At 38.4% G+C, this 18,794-nt stretch overlaps 1 protein-coding gene across 1 annotated transcript in view; it reads right to left on the reverse strand.

Moving 5' to 3' along the window:
• Positions 1–1,857: 1,857 nt before the first annotated feature.
• HOOK1 (hook microtubule tethering protein 1) overlaps positions 1,858–18,794 on the reverse strand; it is a 65,230-nt gene continuing 48,293 nt past the window's right edge. Inside the window, exons 19-22 of the mRNA XM_014844656.3 lie at positions 18,677–18,777; positions 15,540–15,641; positions 7,554–7,622; positions 1,858–5,357 (exon numbers count right to left, since the gene is read on the reverse strand). Coding sequence (XP_014700142.1) covers positions 5,187–5,357; positions 7,554–7,622; positions 15,540–15,641; positions 18,677–18,777 — 443 coding nt within the window. The 3' untranslated portion in view covers positions 1,858–5,186. The remainder of the gene's footprint in view (positions 5,358–7,553; positions 7,623–15,539; positions 15,642–18,676; positions 18,778–18,794) is intronic.

The following is an 18,794-nucleotide window of genomic DNA, read 5'->3' on the forward strand; positions in this document are numbered from 1 at the left end:
TATGGCATGTGAGTGATATTTCAGTAAAGCTGTTATAAAAATATGACGTGATAAATCTAGGAGAGAGGCTCAGGGATTGTGCTGGTGAGTTGTAAGGTGGAAATACAAATCCTTTTCTCTTAATTTCTTGCCTATTCAGATGCTCCTTCCGATGCACTCCCCTGATCTCTTCAGAGTATCTTGAGACTGGATTTCTAAAGAAAATATTCTGTACGTCACCAGCAAGTCTAGTTTCGCCATTACACATTTGTTCACTGTGTACAAGATACTGTGCCAAGTGCTGCAGGGGAAACAGATGAACCGGACATGGCTCCTGACCTCCAGAAACTTAGTCCAGTGGGACAGACACATTAAAAAAATAAAGTGGGTCACATTAAGGTCACTAAGACAAAGATACTGAAAGTTTTAGAAAAATGGCTCTCTCACCTTGTTTAAAATCTTGGAAGGACTTATGGAAGAGGAGAATGTTTGAGTTGCAGCAAGAAGCCTAAATGGCAGCTTTTACCACTTAATGATAGCAAGTTGCTGCAGCCCAAGTGGGCAAGGGAACGGAGTGTTTTACCATCAAAACCACAGCCAGCAGAAGATCCCAACTGCAGCTCTATCCTTGAGCATGTCACTGTGTGCAGGGTGATGTCTGAAAGTTTCACTTCACTGCATTGCTGTGACTCCATATCACCTGGAACTCCAGAGAGATGGAGAACGTGTGCATTCGACCTAGACGTCTAAAACAGAGCTGTCCAACAGAATTTTCTAGTGATGATAGAAATGCTCTTTATCTGCAATGTCCAATAGCAGAGCCACTAGCTATGCGTGGCTGAAATGAGGGAATACAATTTAATTAACATTTCTGTTTAAATATCCAATGTGCAGGTCTGGAGCTTTGGGTTGCTCTTAGTGAACTAGTCACAAAATTACATGGTGATGTTGGGCCAGAGTTAACTTTATAGAATCATGATCTTTTGGAATCATGAGGATCTACCTAAAGTGAGATGGGACTTCCCTTCGGTCTCAATCTTTGCATATCTGGCACATTATCTTCATTCATGTAATTAAATATTTTTTGAGCAACCATTAACAGCAACAGAATTAAACTTTTCAAAGACGTTCCAAGAACATGGAATACCTGTGCTTTTCTAAAAGTTCATTTCAGAATTCATTTTGACAAATGTGCATAGATTGGGAAATAGGATACTGGAAGAAAGAAATCCCAAAATAAATTAGCTTTAAAAAATGGCTTAAAGGAGAGAAATCTGGGCTGGAAGTCCAGAGCTGATATGGCTAAATGATGGTTTCAGGGATCCAAGTTCCTTCTCCCTCGTTGTTCCACTGTCCCCGAGGGGTGCCTTCAGTCACATGGCATTCCAGCTGGGGAGGGAAGAGAGCTGAGGAAAGCATACCTGTTCTGTTGACAGGCAGATATCACTACTCTTCACATCTCTTTGGCCAGAACTTAGCTAAGTGGCCCCACCTAGTTACAAGGGAGTCTGGGAAGTAGTTACTTTTCCCCCCTTGGATGGTAAATGTAACAAGATAAAATATGGGGTTTTGTTAATAAAGGAAAAGAGGAGAATGGCTACCGAGGGATAAGTAGCAGCCTCTGCCAAAGAAAACCCAGAAATGTTCTGGCTTCCAAGATAATACAAAATGTCTAAATTCCACTGGTGAAACTGGAGATGTAAAAGGCACAACAAAAATCACTTATACATCTTGTACACCAAAAAAATTCAAAAGAAACATAAAATTAGAAAAATTAAATTAATGCAATTATTCTTTGCCAATCTAAATATTTTAGGTCCTTTATTTAAAGCAGAAAATAAATGAGCACTTGTACCCACTAAAAATCCATCAGAATCATAAGACACAGAATCAGAAAGTTTATTTACTTAAAACATTTCACAACTATTACATTGTTATCAGACAATAATTTATTTAAAATAATATCCTAAATACTTACAAAAATAAATCAAGTATTGCTTCTATTTTTCAAGTGTCAAAGTCTTTGTCATAGAAAATAGGAATAACCTTTTATAAACTAAACATTACATTTAAGCTACATCAAGTTTATAACTACACACTATTTTCTTCTATGGTTTTGTTTTACAGATTTCCAAGCTAATTTTCTCAATGCACAGGTTCATAATAAGAATGTATGCATACAACCAGATACACACATTTCTACGTATGGATGTTTCTCATTAAATCCAGAGAACCTCACACAGACAGTAGTGCGGCCACAGGCCCAGACGTGCCGCAACACAGACACGGTCTAGGTGTAGAAGCGTTACCGAACTGCAAATCAGCGCGCCAGTTATCAAAGATGATGATTATCCTACCGACGGAGCCTCAGCTTAATGTTTCTAGACATTAATTCTTAATCCATACTAAATCATTAGTTCAACAGACGTGCTCATTGAAAAAATAGAGTGAACTTCAAATATTTCTCAATACATTAAGTTAATCTCAGGATGAACATCAATTGTCATAAGCATATACACTTTTTATTTTAAAAGGAGAAAGGAATATTAATCTTAGAGCAAATCTCAAAATTAAAGACCCTTTCCAAATTTGTCTGTGGTTTTGCTTTACCATCACTGGGACATTCCATTCCTGGTAAAATAGGTAAAAATGCTGAATTTCTCTTCCCTGGTAAATGCACTCTAGCCTCACTTACAACATGGACATGTAAAAATCATGGTTCATGACAAATACTTATAACGCTTTACCACCCACAGGGCGTCAATCTCCCTACCTCAACCAGATGTGGAAAAGAATCTCACTTCTGCTCAGTCCCTGAATTTGTTTCATTAGTCACAATAATAAAAAACTTTAAATTACATTAGTCTTGCATAAATACTCATGTATCAAGCACTCAAAATTCTACCTACCAACTAGAAAAGTGATAAACCACAAAATTTGTTTTTTCTCTATTAAGAAAAAAGAATCTAGCCTTATATCCTTATTCAGAAATTGTATCAATTATCTAGAAATTCCAAGTATAATAATCAAAAGTTATGAGCAATTCAACTGTGAAAATACTAATTTATTGAAATTGACGTTTTACAACAAATTCCATTAAAAGGGAGCTGGAAGAGCTGGTAAAATCTCAATATAGGCAAGTAGTAAACACCGAAGGAGCAGATGACGCACATTGACCAAAATATACCAAAAAGCCATAATATTTAGACAACCTTAATCAGCATGCTAAAATATTTTCAAAGGCTTATTTTATTTCACTAAAAGTTGCCGGCAAGCAGCGACTACAAGCAGATACAAAAATGCAAACCAACAATCTGACTGCACCGATAAAAACATCAAACTCTAAGAGGTAGTCAACAGAAGGAACCCTGATAAAGCAAAATATCCTGCCAGGTGCTCCCTAAGCTCAGAGATCCCAAAACCGTATGAAATTCTTGTATTTTCAGTGATTAGAAAAAATTTACGGACAAAGAATCTAAAAACCAAGTATCTAAGTGAATAATGCTGTAAATGGAACAATACTCATATCTGCCAAGAAAGGCTGAGAATAAAATCCAGGCCAGAGGTCTGGAGCCTGCAGGCCCAACGTGGCCTACCACCAGTTTTAGTAAATAACGTTCTACTGAAACAGCCTCAACCGTTTTGTCTACACACTGTGCACGGCCGCTGCCTCCACACTTACGGCGGTCCAGTGCTGGTGACAGGTCATATGGCCTGCAAAGCCTAACTGTTGATCATCTGTCCCTTCACAGAAAGTTTGCTGTATGCAGAAAGTTGTCTATACATACGCTGAGAGGCAGGAAGCTGCTGAACAGCACCGGGAAGACTGACTATGAACGTCACAACGTAAGGTATTCAACTGTAAGGAATGCAAGATGCTGGTTACGTGACAATTCAATTCCTTTTCATATCTGAAATAGTCCTAGCATTTTTCTTCTTTTTATTTTTGTGGCCTAACATCAGAGGATTTCCAAGTTATTATAAAAAGATTTAGTATGGTGCTGTCCAATAGAACTTTCTGCAATGATGGAAATATTTCATATCTGCTCTGTCCAATACTGCAGCCAGTAGCCACATGTGGCTAGAGAAGATTTGAAATGTGGCTGGTGCAATCAAGGAACTGAATTTTTAATTTTAATTCATTTAAATTGCCACATGTGGCTTGTGGCTACAATATTGGGCAGCACAGATTTAACGCAACTAAGCTAAAATTTCCAAGTGTGATTCTTAAAAATGACAAAAAAGAATTAGAAAGTAACACCTTTGAAAATAAGAGATTTGAGCAGAAATGAACTCAATACCATAAACTCAGCCCAAGATAGATTCCTTAGTCAGTAAACAAAATCAAGCTGTTTCCAGGTGTTTCATCACTGTGCTCTCTCTTTTTGGTGAAGAGGTAAAACTATTAGGCATCTTTTTATAGCAGAAGCCCAGATAATTTTATGCTTAAAAGCTCTAAAATTATAATCTTCATTAATTATATTAAAAGTAAGTGGATGCTTCGAGCATACTTTTTAGTTTGCTCTTCATCAGTCATCTCCTATTAAAGTCAGTTCATTTCTATAAGCTCAACAATTCAATTGTGCTGTAGACAAGCCCCTGTTTACAGTAGGTACATATGAGAACTATGACCTCTTCTGAATCTGCAAAATTTCCAGTCAGTCACTTTTACTATGACAAAGTCATTTCAGCAGTCCAATCTTTCAAGTGTTCTATCTTCCATTACATGATAAAATATACCATTCAATGACAGCATCAGAGAGAGAGGTAAAACCTTGTATATATCAAGTATAGTTCTCCATGTGCCTACCTCAAGGCTATTTTCATATGGACCAAAACAATAAAACAAATATAGATATATGTTTAAATTACATATGACTGATTACACATTGCAAATTAACCAAGTTACCAGTACAACTCAAAACATTAACCTAAAATATACACGGTCAATCTGAAGTTATAATACTCCCAAAGGACAGACGTTTGCTTGAGGTGGGTGCTCAATTACATCCCCAGTTATTCCACTGTGCTCCCTCAGGGAGCGAGCTAACTCTATATTTTGTTTTCAAAGTCAGCTGGCAAAATTAATTTCATGCATCTTGATTTTAAAACAGCTGATATCCAGCATCATAAACTTCTTTTACAATCTGAGAGTTGAAAGGTACAAAATATGTTAAGGGCACTTCTGTTTTGTTTGCTCGTGCAGTTTAATCGGCTGTCGCAGCAGGAACTTTGACAGAGAGGTTTCTCCTGGTGTGGGTGACGTGCCGCTGCTGTGCCAGGAAAGACCGCGCAGGGGTGCAGGTGCCAGCGTCTTGGCCAGCACCCCTGCCGCTCACAAGTCTAGATTCCATTCCCAGCTTCTGGAAGGCTAGACTCTGCACAGAAACAAATGAGCACATGACATAACTGTTGAGAGTGTGCAAAGTGCTATTCGCATCTAGAAAGTTGTTTAACCCTCAAAACAATCCTATAAGGTTGGTGTTCTCCTCATTTTTTGTAAGAAAAAATAAGAGGTCAGAAGCTAATTTATCTGTACATGGTAATGCTGGTAAGAAAGATTGAAAATAAAGACATAAAACCCAGTTTCTCTATTTCAAATCACTAAATTTGAGATTATTATGAACAGTAGCTTAAAATGTTCCAGATTTAAACTTAAATACAACAATTTAAAAAAGTTTCCGAAGCATGTTTTTCTGTTTCGGCCATCATTCCACCCACTATGAGCAGACACAGCACCACAGAACAGCTTAGATCAATGGCGCTCCAAGTGTGGTCCCTGGATTGACTTAGAACCAGTGAGAATTTGTTAGAAACGCATATTCCACCTGGACTCCACCCAGCCCTAGTGCATCAGAAGCTCTGCAGGTGAGACCAGCAGTTTGTGTCTGAACAAGTCTTCCGATGCATGCCACAGTCTGAGAACGCTCAGCACAGTTCAGATTTCCTCTGGTCTATCTATATATCGATATATAACAAATTACTGTAGCTGTGGCTATTGGGTTTCTTAGTAAGGGAAGTCATTCTCTCTCACTAGATCACATAACACAATTTTACTGAACTTAGCATCACCAGTACCTAGTACAATACACAGAATATACTTGATGCTCAAAAAACACAGGTTGAAAAATGAATAAATAATGCATTATTTGGCTCTAATAGTTTTAATGATTTATGTATCAAGGGGCCACAGAGGAAGAAAGAAAATAATACACAGTCCCCAATCTTACCTAGGATGACTAACCCATGAAGGAAGGTTGTGAGAACACCTCACACATAATTCCCTTCAAGGCCTTGCTAAATGAAGCCAGATTTTACCAAAATGTGAAGAGAGGAAATGAGCACAGACAAAAAGTATGGAGGCATGGAGGACAAGGCAGGTTTGAGGAGGGACAACTAAGTCTGTGTAGTGAAGAGCATCTGTGCGGAGTCTATAAACCGATCTTCTCTCACACTAAATAAGAAACAGCTAAGGGAGATAATGGGTGCACTGTTATCTATTCTAGCGGATTAGAACAACCCAAAAGAACCATATGGATCATGAAATGCTACGCTTGAACACATCCCACTAAGGCTGACAAAATAAAATACATTCCAAATTATTTACTTTTTTTTTGCAGAGGAAGATTGGCCCTGAGCTGACATCTGTTGCCAATCTTCCTCTACGTTGTATTCAGGGTGCCTCCACAGCATGGCTGATGAGTGGTGTAGTCTGCACCGGGGATCTGAACCTGCAAACGCGGGCTGCTGAAGCGGAGCACGTCAACTTAACCACTATGCCATGGGCTGACTCCTAAATTATTTTATATGATTTTCTCCTTGTTAGGATAGATAGACAATTATTGAAGAGTATTACCAGATTAAAAAAAATATATATTAAGGGACATACTCAGAGGCTTTAGGGGGTGTTAAAACAAATGTTGAGTACTGGAATCACTTAATTTTGCATTATCTAAATATTCACATTTCTACAGAAACTCTTTATGAAGCACAAATTAAATGTTTTAGCTCAAATAAAGCAATTTAAAACATATTTATAGGGGCTGGCCCCGTGGTCGAATGGTTAAGTTTGTGCGCTCTGCGGCCCGGGGTTTCCCCAGTTCCAATCCTGGGAGCAGACATGGCATCGCTCATCAGGCCATGCTGAGGCGGCATCCTACATGCCACAACTAGAAGGACCCACAACTAGAAATACACAACTATGTACCGGGGGGCTTTGGGAGAAAAAGGAAAAATAAAATCCTTAAAAAATATTTATAAATTGTTGTGTGTGCTTCACATGTATCAACTAGAGGTTGATGAGTTACAAAATTACTGTAGTGATTTTTGAAAGTCAACTAAAAATATTAAACTAAAATATACAGTTGATTAGGATTGTGACCAACATTTAAAGCACATAGAATATGACAGAAGATAGCACTGCCCCTCTCAGGGTAAGTCAGGCTCAGTCACACAAGTAAACATGCACATGTACTGATTTGTGGTTTAAAATACATTTCCTGCTGTGGTTCGTGGTCAAAATGTTTCATAAACACTGTTCCAAACATCCAATAATTGGCTGAATTTCAACTCACCTTATTATACCAGGCAGAAACAATGAGTTTTTCTTCATAATCACGGAATTTCGCTACTTTACATTCACTCTGGGAAAAGATATAAAGACTATTACAATCCTAGAAATAGACTCAAATTACTAAAAATGGAATCATCTCTTCACTCTGCTCATGATTGAGAGTATCTGAAGACTGCATTGTGAGGCACACCAAATAGTCAAAATGTGAACTGAATCATGGAGAAAGGCACACACACCACCTTTTGGAAAGAATAAGACTGAGTTGTAAATCTTTACTTCAGGAATTTCGCTGGTAGAACAGATATTAAATAAGAATGGTAACAAACAAGAAACTAGTGATTCTTATGCTACTGTCCCCTATGCCTAGAGGAAAATGTAACAATGGTTTAGGTGGCAAAACAGAGCTGCACTTACAGAGGAGTCAAAACAAAGGAGAAAAAGGATGTAGTAAAAAATACCCCCCAAACCCTTTACAATCTCCTATACAGCTTAGCACAAATTTTTCTCTCTTAATTCTTGGTGACCCGTATACTAGACTGCCCGTGGCCATATTCCCATGCCATCCTAGAGACTGACATCCATTTCTTGATTACTCTAATACAGCCAATTCTGTAATTTTGTTGAGCTCATATAAAAAGTTAGAATCTTGAAACACATGAACACTCCTACAGCAAGATGCTCATGTTCTAAAGTCACACAGGAACGAGGAAGGGAAGAGGCGTTCTTCTGCTCACATCCACCTCAGGCGAAGACTGCCTGAGAGGGACGGCAGGCAGAATAACCTCTGCTATTTATACCACTTTTCTCCTTTTTACTTTTTGCAGTGTGTGTACTGATGAATCCACATACAGTAAGGGTCCATCTGCTGTGACTGAACTGAATTTTCCCTCAGAGCCCTATGCTTAGTGGCACCAATTGCCATCGTACTCGTTAGGGAGCTGCACCTCAAGCATCGACAACCATGTACATTCTCGTTGGCTTTCACTGGGAAGTGAATAATCAGAGCAGCTGAGATTTCAGAGTCATTCAGTCCAAGTCTCGTTATTTTACAGACGAGGGGACTGAGGACCGGGAGAGGTGATGACTTTAAGATAAGTTACCAAGAAACCCTGGCCTCCGAGTTACGTACTGTTTAATGCGGGGGTGCAGAGATATAAGATACAGCCCCTGCCCTTGAAGACACTGACACACGCCAAAAAGAAAATCAGTGCTACTGTGGGTGAATTCATGAGTTCAAAGTACATGGAATCATTATGGAGAGATAACTAACTCTGTCTAAGGAATACGCAGAAAGCTTTGGAGAGGCAGACACATTTGAGTTGGATCCTGAGGAATGAACAGTATTTCTTCAGAGAGACCTCCACCAGGTGCTTTTTACAACACTTGACACGGCCTGCTCAAGAAGCTACAGCAAGCACACATCAGGCTGGTGTGTACTCCGGATGTTAAAATCTTTAAGTCTTTAAGCAAATTATTTCCACCACAGTCGATATATACTGGCTCAGAAATAACACAAAGAAAACAGTAAATGAATATAATGTGTTTCTCTGAAATATAACATTCCTAGTTAATTTAAAAAGAAACCAACTATCAATTATGAAAATTTCAAGGCTAATGAAAAGAGATCTTCACATAGTGAGGTATACGAGGTAACTATTCAGGTTCAAAACTCATTCAGCTTGAACTGAAGAAGCCTGACGTAGGGCCTATCATGCACACATTGTACATCCTTAACCATTAAAGAATGCACTCTCAAGACAAGAATGCATACTCCCCCTCCTACGCCAGTATTAGTCTCTTTCTCAACATCAGGGTCATGTTGATCTGCTAATGTGCAACTGAATACCTCTTTGAAACTTGGATGAGTATGTGTCCTGAGCACATTTAATGCACGTTCTTTGTTGTAAAGGTATAAGCCTGTGCTGAAAACCAGGCTGCCCTGGAACATTGTCTTCCTCGTAGAAACTGCCTTCCCGGAATATGATCCTCATTATGGTTCAAGTGAAACTCACCTTACCTCTCCTATCCACAGAACAGTTGTTGGTTATTTTGCACTGACATTTCTTGGTGTAGTCGGCAAGATTTCAGAGAAACCCACTGGACCACCTGGGATCTACTTTGAACTGGTGCTCAGTACCACGCAGGCCCATGAGAGCCCCCAGCTTCACAGCACTCTTCAGGTGCCCTCAGTGAGTTTCTCCTGAAACCCAGACCTCCTTACTTAAGCCATAGTGACTTTTACTTGAGCTCTTTCAAGTCTAAGACTAGGCATCTTAAGGGGGTAGCGGTACACTTTCTAGGCAGGAGAAACCTGTGGGGAACTGTGGAGGGACTGGGACAGGGTGAGCTTTTTAATTTGGCCTTAAGTTGGAAAAAACTGTGTCCATAAAGTCTGAACAAACTGTTTAATAGCAAAATGAGAGACCAAAAACCCATTCAGCTCCAAAGAGAAGGGACACCAGCTCCTCCTAGCCGTAGGGCATCGTCAGGCAACTGAGAACCTAGTGGGAGTGTCTGAGGTTGAGCCTCACGTAGTGTGGAGGTCCCACAGGGAATTCCAGCATGACCCTTCACTCCAAGGAACTCACAGCTCGTCCAGGGTCGTGTACACGAGCACTGGCATCCATGTGCTCTGACTCCCACAGTAGTTTTAGACTGCTGGCATGAGAAACCTTGGTACATAAGAGAGTGTTCACAACCCTTTTTCTGACCCACTACACTGTCCTTAGAAATTGTTCAGACTTTGTAGTAAAACGAAACCAAAAGAAAATGGGAAATCTTGCTTCTAAAAGCCGACTAATTCCAGAGTGGACAGCCTCCCCCTGGAACTCTGGCTGGTTTCATGTATAATACGTAAGGATCTGATACTTGCAAGTGCTTAACAAAATGGGGATAAATGGTTGGATGTTCGGATCAAGACAAGCTGGGACAATTTAAAATTACAGTGGCCACTTCAGGGCTCCTTTGAGCCTCCACAACTTGCACATTGGCCAGTAGAGGGAACGTTCCAGTTAGGTGAGATCATTTAAGAAGTGCACTTATTAACTCATGGCTTTACAGACACTCCCATCATCCGCCTTCAAAGGACGGCCCCATATGAGCCCCTCCCAGGGTTAACGAGACTCTGATGTTCTGGGAAACTGCTGTGTTAAAGATTAATGGAGCTGTTCAATACTGTCAGGCATACTTACTGTTTGTCCCGGCTAAAACCTGACAAGATATTTGAAAGGATTTAGCAACTTATGATCAAAAATTCAGCCAAACTGGAAGCTGACATTGAAAGCCTGACAGAATTTTTTTTAGGCTTTCTTCCCTAAGCTAAGATAAAACTATGTACCCAGAGGGAAAGAATCAAATTAAGGATAATGTAATCGGATGCTTGTGTCAGTCCTTTGGTAAGTAACTAACCTCCCCTGTTTATCTCAAAAGAACTTGTGACCTCTCTGGGAGCTATTATCTAGGCCATCCCACATTCCTAAGACTGAAAGAAAGAAAGGAAAAAGGGAAAAGAAGCCTTTGGAGATGCAGGCTGTTAAGAAAGCACCCTTGCCTCAAAATTTAAGGAAAGTTTTAAAAACAGAGGTTGTAAAATCTTTGCTGCATGTGTCTGTGTCTTTAGGTGTGAGTCTGTATGTGTCTATTAGAAATGTTTCTATATTATATTATAAATATAGATATTTTCTACCTCCAGATGGTATAATTTCTGAAAGAGCTCTACTTAATTGGCTTAAAGTAAGTGCTTATATAAATGTAATAGAAACTAACCCAAACGTCTTTCAAGTTAATGTGATATAAAATAATCTTTGGTAAACAAAAGCTTATTTAAGTTTGCTGGTTTGATTGAAATAAGCATGTCTTCAAAGTTATCAGCATTGGCTATGATGCAGACATGCAGCTTTTTTTCTACCTCGATTATTAATCAAATAAGCTCATGTTATCTCTGTCACAAAGCTTGTTAGCAGAAATAATATTTAACTTGGAATGATACCTAATTTTGCCTAATGTCTCATGAAGTCTTGTGGGCAATCTAAATAATTACTGAGAACAAGTAAACTACATGTGAAAGAGACAAAAGCTTTGGATGAATTTTTTAACAACATTTATGTTACGGTGTGTGTACTTCAAAAACCACTTTGTTAATTTAAAATCTTAGTTTTGCTAAATTAAGTTAAATGACAAAATTTATTGAGTCACCAGATCATTTCCACATAAGATATAATATTAGATATTAATTACTAAACATAGATTTATTTACTTTTGGTTTCTTATTACAGAGAAACTGGAAAACATTCAGGTTTATTAATAAACATGTTTGTGCCATGCAGAGATTTTCTAAGAGAAACCATGTTTCTAGGCAGTATTTGTGGATCTGCCAATCCACAGGATGCCAATACAAAAATTAAAGAAAGTAGGATGTATGTTTTCAGTAAAGAAGATTTAAGGAATAGAGATATTTTTGTTTATTTTCTTAAGACAGATAAATTTGTCATAAAATACTAGGAAGGAAAGAAAGCATAGAACAAATTCTGAATGTATAAAAAAAGTTATTAAAAGTTTGTGGAAGAGGAACTCTGAGGAAAGAATTTTGAGAATGGTCCAGTTGGCTAAGATTAAATTTAATTAAGTAAATGAGTTTTAATATTAAAAGTTAGCAAATGTAAAATTAAAATTTTGGGTTTTTTCTCTCAAAGGATAATTTTCTTCAACTTTTAGTGTGCTCTTGATAAAGAGAATATAAAAGGTTTTCCTTTACCTTTGAGTAGTCTGCCTGAAAGCAGGGATTTTGTTTTATCAAAATAATTTTCTATGTCCAAAAAGCTGAGCCTCTCTATTCAGGGAGCCAAGAGGTTTCTTCCTCCAACTGTTTTACCTTTTGTGTTCCCAACATCTTCTGTTGTCACCCTGGTTAAATAGATAACTAAGCATTGCTTCCGATTTGACCAAGTGTTTCAAAACCTTTTGATTTTTTTTTTTTTTTACAAACTTCTCCAAATATTTAAATCTTAAATAAAGTCTTTCTTTTTACTTGAAAGTAACTTTGAGAATTTCTAATGGGCCCTGGGACTTCTCAAAGAATTTGTTCTCTCTTCTTACAAAGAGTGAGCTACTAAACTAATTAGGTTTATTTGGTGTGGTAAATTGCATGGGAAGAAATGTCAAGTAAATGATGATCAACTTTCTTAGGTTATGTTGGGTAGGTAAATACTATTCATTATCTTAACCCTGCTACCCTGCTTCCAGCACCACAGGAGGAAAATGACCATGGCTGCATTTTATCATCTCATTTGGTTTAAAGATGGGTCTTACTTAAAAGATAATCAGGGACAGGGGCTGGCCCCGTGGCCGAGTGGTTAAGTTCGCGCGCTCCGCTGCAGGTGGCCCAGTGTTTCGTTGGTTCGAATCCTGGGCGCGAACATGGCACTGCTCATCAGACCACGCTGAGGCAGTGTCCCACATGCCACAACTAGAAGGACCCACAACGAAATATACAACTATGTACCGGGGGGCTTTGGGGAGAAAAAGGAGAAAAATAAAAAAAAAAATCTTTAAAAAATAAAAAAAAAAAAAAAGATAATCAGGGACATTACTGGGCTGGATATCCTGTCTAGCCTGGAGAATGTCCACTGCTCTCTGTTAACCCTGCTAACCCAGTGAAAGACTTCCTTCTACAGGCTCAAGAAATCGCCAAAGAAGAAGAGAAACAAGTACAACAACAAAAAATGGGAATTTCTGACACCACCATGCAGATGTGGTTCAGGCTGGATAACAAACCACAGTACAATTGTGGTTTGTTAGAACACAACTGCCACTGCTCCAGCACATACATCAATCACCCATTAGGCACCTGAAAGGGTGGTTTTATGGGGAAAATGATATTTTTGGAAACTTTCTCCTACAGTGGCTCAGAAAGCATATGCTGGTTGTACTATATGTCCTAAATATAATGCCGAGAAAACACTTCATTGGTTGCAAGGTCACTTTCCCCTTCCTAAGGGACCTTTTGAGGTATGGCAATTGAACTTTGTTCAAATACTGCTATCTCAAGGATATAAATATCTTAGTAATAATCTGTGCATTCTAACAGCTGTTGCCAAGCTTCCTCTCCTTAAGGCTAGATGAGCTCATTTAGTGTTCCACTGGTATGGAACCACCTAGAGGCTATGTTCGTTCCTTCTTTGGGGCTAGAAGATGTTATACCATATATAGAAGCTCTGATTAAATTTACTCAACAAATCCTTAATGACAGTCAAACAGGAATAGCCTTAACAAATACTGAAATGTCTTTAACAAGAAAGGCTGTCCTTCAAAATAGAATGGCCTTAGACATTTTAACTGCATCCCAAGGTGGTACATGTGCAATCATTCAAACTGAGCATTGGGTTTTTGTACCTGACGAATCTTCCAATGTGTCATCTCTGCTAAAGCACCTGAAAAAGCAGGTGAATGCCCTAAGCTACCCTATACCTCGTCTTCATTTGTTTAGTTGGCTCCCTTCCAGTATTGCCTCCCTTTTGTGATATAGATTGCAATTATCATTTCTTGGAATTTCTGTATTAGTCATAGTATTGAAACTAATTATTGTTTTCTTTACTCAGTGTTGTAAGACTGGCATGCAGGCTAGAGTAATGATTGCCCAGCGCCTTGAGATGGTCAATTGATCTTACAACACTGGACAAATTTCCTTTACTGATAAAGACTATGTCTAAGAACTCATTTTAAACTAATCATTCCAAGTATTGAATTATCTGTCCTAGAATTGTTATAAACAATGTAACCATAGGAAGTCATGTAAAACTACATGTACAATGGTTGTGTGATAATCTAAAAATTGACAAGTTACATAACCTATGAAACTCTTCCTCTGCTAATATATACCTCTATATTTGTCAACTATATCTGACTATTTCCCCCCAACATGGATAACTGGCAAATCAATGAAATAAAAGCCTAGCACTGAGGGACACGATGGACCCAGGGCAGGCAGCAACCATCCAAGCACCGAGGGACAATATTTTGATCATCAATGCTTTCCATCAAAAGATTACTGATTAAAAGGGGAAATTGACAAAAGATTTTCACATATTGAGGTATATGGGGTAACTACTTGGGTTCAAAACTAATTCAATTTGAACTAAAGATGCCTGACTTGTGGCCTATCAAACATACAGCACATCTGCTTTAACCATTAAAGTAAAGAATGCGCTCTCTTAAGAATGGGCATTTCCTCTCTTACGCCAGGATAGGTAACACCCTATTGGTAATGCCCACTGACTTTAAAAACAGTATCAAATCTCACCAGTGTATTAAAAATAGTAGTTTTGTAAAACACTTTGTAAAGGAAACTAGAACACGTCCAGTTACAAAATGTAAGAATATACAATATTGTACTGACATACTTAACCCAGCTAGTAAAAATAATATAACTACTATGCAAAAATAACTTAAACATTTAAAGACTCAGCTAATGAATGACACCATGCCATCACTAACATAACTTTGTGTGATTAATAACCAAGACTGCCACTTCAGTTCAAAGGCTTACTGGAATTCTGTAAGTGCTTCCTTCTAACAGGAATTCCAACTGACAAGTTTCCTTAGGTTCAGGTGAGCAAATGGGAGAAGGTAAGAGAGAATACAAATCTGGTTAACTGTATCCAGTTCCTTTTTTAAAAGGTATGCTTGGTTTCTTTATTTTTCTTTCAGAATGAACTCTCATCCACATAATTTTAAAAGGAGCATTATAGCAGGAGTCCACTAGAAACTAGGGGCATCCACATGATTGGCTGTTGTAGAAGGAGAGAGAGACAGTGGAGCAGGCACATGAGCTCAGGGGCCAGTCCTCTCGGTGGTGAGATGCTTTGTAATAAACACACTGACAGTTCTAACTTCTTGTGCAACCTGATCATTAACAGCAAATATATGACAGCATGTATGACAGGATTACACAGAATAATTAAGAGGAGATGTGTGAATATGGAAGTTTTACCTCCAGAATCTCAATTCTTCTCTCTTTCTCTGCCAACTGCTTTCTAAGTAGCATTATTTCAGCTGATGCTGGATTTAATTTGGGATCTAAAGTTTTTATTACCTGTTTAAAGAAAAGAACAAATATTTTATGTCCATTTTATCAAATATTGAAATATAAGAACAGAGTATATAAAATCTGTGCAAGTAACATGGAAAATTTTCCAGAAAGTGATCCAGGAGCTAATGATAGCTCGTTTTGCAATCTAATTTGAGTAACAAAAATAACATTCTATAAACGAGAAATGATGTAAAATTCAGTACAAAAATGGGAATATCTTTGTCCCCAGTCAAACTTACATTCTCCACAGCTGAGAACGCAGGGATAGCTACTGAGCCTTGTCAAACTTTGAGCACTGCGATCTTGAAATAACCCTTCCCATATTTATCTGACGAGTATTTTTTTAAAAATTAAGATAAATTCAATAATTATATGGGAACTTGCTAATTGTAAAAAGTGTAAACACACACACACAAAATTCTTAGTAACAATCTTTTTTTAATTTTTTTTTTTGAGGAAGATTAATTAGCCCTGAGCTGCCAATCCTCCTCTTTTTGCTGAGGAAGACTGGCCCTGAGCTAACATCCCTGCCCATCTTCCTCTATTTTATATGTGGGATGCCTACCACAGTGTGGCTTGACAAGTGGTGCATAGGTCTGTGCCTGGGATCTGAACCGGTGAACCCCGGGCTGCCAAAGCGGACCACATAAACTTAATCACTAAGCCGCTGGGCCGGCCCCAGCAACAATCTTTTTTACTACGGTTATTTAGTTAAATGTAATTGAATATATAAGACCGATATAATAGACATTGGTGATTTTATCTGCAAACCCTAGGGTGCTCGACCATATTCATGTAAATTACTAAAAGTTAGACAAAAAGAGATATGTGAGCAGAATGTTGTTCAGAGACTCAACTAACATATGTACTCAGCAGTATGGTTAGAAATCACCTCAGAAACATCAAGTATAAATTATAGGCAAAAATAAGTTTCCAATAATAAGCTCATCTGTATGATGTAATTACAAATCTACTAAAAAAAGGTTTAAAATTATTTAAAGATTTAGGAAAAGTTCATTTATATTTATAACGGTAAAAAAAAGAAGACTTAGGGGCTGGCCCGGTGGCGTAGTGGTTAAGTTTGCGTGCTCTGCTTGGGTTGCCTGTGGTTCGCAGGTTCGAATCCTGGGCACAGACCTACACACGACTCATCAAGCCATGCTGTGGCAGCATGCCACATACAGAATAGAGGAAGACTGGCAAGGATGCGAGCTCAGGGACAATCTTCATTAAGTGAAAAGAGAAAAAAAAAGAAGACTAGAAGTTGATATGCCTAAAAATTACTGTGATTCATTCAGAACAATTTGCTGTGTGCCCACTGTGGCGGATGGGGAAGCAGCAGGTTATGAGAGACCTGTCACCTCTCCTCAGAGTTCACAGCATACAAGCAGACACACTGAAGATTTTCAATTGTGATTTAATTACAAAGAACACATTATAATCTGTCACCTCTAAGGGATAAAAAGTAAGATTGTGACTCTTCCATATTTTCTGAATTTTCTATCATGGACTTAAACATCCCCCCTACCCCCCCAATAATGTAAGGAGGAAAAAATGAAATCATTTTTACCAAAAAAGAAACTGTCTTTTAAATGATAATACTCAATGATGGAAGAACATGGTGTTCATTGTCACTGCTTTGTCCAATTAGTTCTAATCCTCTTAGAATATCATTAGGAAATACATATCAAACATCTTATTAAAATGTTTTTACCCTTTGACCCAATAATTCCATTTGACCCATTAACAAAGGAACAAGGTTAAGATAATAAACCAAAATAAAGGAAAGCTGTCTGCCTATATTTCCAGAGCTTGGCATAAGAGGCACTCAATAAGTATTAAATCACATTCATATAACATGAGAAAATTACTATTTTAAGTTTAAAAATACAAATTATATGTGATATAATCATACAATTCATGTGTGTGTCTATTATGATCAACAACCGTGGAGATAATATGCATTGAAAAAAAATGCACTGTTAAGAAAATACACCAAAACATTAACAGCAGTTGTCTCTGGGAACCTTTGTATATTTTATATTTTCTACTAAAAGCATGCATACTTTTGTAACTGAGAGAAACTGAACTGTGGCAGAGACTGCCTGGGTGTTTACCAAGCCCTGCCTCCCTGGAATTTGGGTGTGGCTATGTGCCTAAGTTCTGCCCACTGAAACGAGAACGAACATGGTAGACACCGTTTCCAGGCCTGACCCATTGCCTGTCTCCACGCACTCTAGGCTGCCTTCCCTCCTCTACCAGCTGGATGATGTCGAGTGAACCTGGGAACCCTGTGTCGAGGAAGGCAACGTCTGTCAGCTTCGGACTCTGACCGACTGCATGGAGCAGAGCCCTGCCCCCGCTGAGGCCAAGAAGCACATTTCTCTCTCAGTAAGCCTTGAGATCTCGGGGCTTCTCTGTCGCTGCAGGGACTAGTCACACTTTAACTAATAAGTGTAAAATTTAAACATAAAAATAGGCAGACATATTAGCAGCACTTCAAAGCTTTGTCATAAATTTCTCTTCTTTTATTCAGTAAATAGAAAGGTTACATTAACATTCTCTGTGATAGAATATTTACATTAATTAAGAAAATATATCGTATTCATGGAAATAAAAGATTTTATGAGAATAGTAGTTACAGATATGTAAGTATGAAATAAGAAAAAAGAGCAATTAGTCTGGTGGATATTAGAATAGTGTTTAACTGTCTAATATAGACTAAATGCTAAAACAAATTCAAACAGGTTGGAAGAGCTAAATTTCCACAAAAGGCAAATTTTCACTTTAAGAGCTCAAGATTCCACTCATTGGAGAAATCATTTTCTCTAATGAGGGCACTGCGATCTGCGTGCTTGTTTCATGTGGTGCTGAGCGAGAGGGAGCAAGCACGAGGACACACGAGGAGGCTGACCGGAAGGCAGGGCAGTGGGGAGCTAAGTGACGCGAGACAGACACAGCAAGAGCAGTGCAGTCAGGCGGGACAGGCCTGGTTAGAACCCGGACCAGACAGGAGCTCTGAAAAAGCAGCCACTCACATTTCTCGCTTTCTCCAGGTACATTTTGTATCTTTCCTCCATGGCTTTCATATCTTCGTCTTTCTTCTGAAGAGCAGCTTCAAGTTCACTGATCTTTTGTACTATTATTGAAAATGAA

Source organism: Equus asinus, chromosome 5 (genome assembly GCF_041296235.1).
Source record: "Equus asinus isolate D_3611 breed Donkey chromosome 5, EquAss-T2T_v2, whole genome shotgun sequence".
NCBI classification, from domain to species: domain Eukaryota; kingdom Metazoa; phylum Chordata; class Mammalia; order Perissodactyla; family Equidae; genus Equus; species Equus asinus.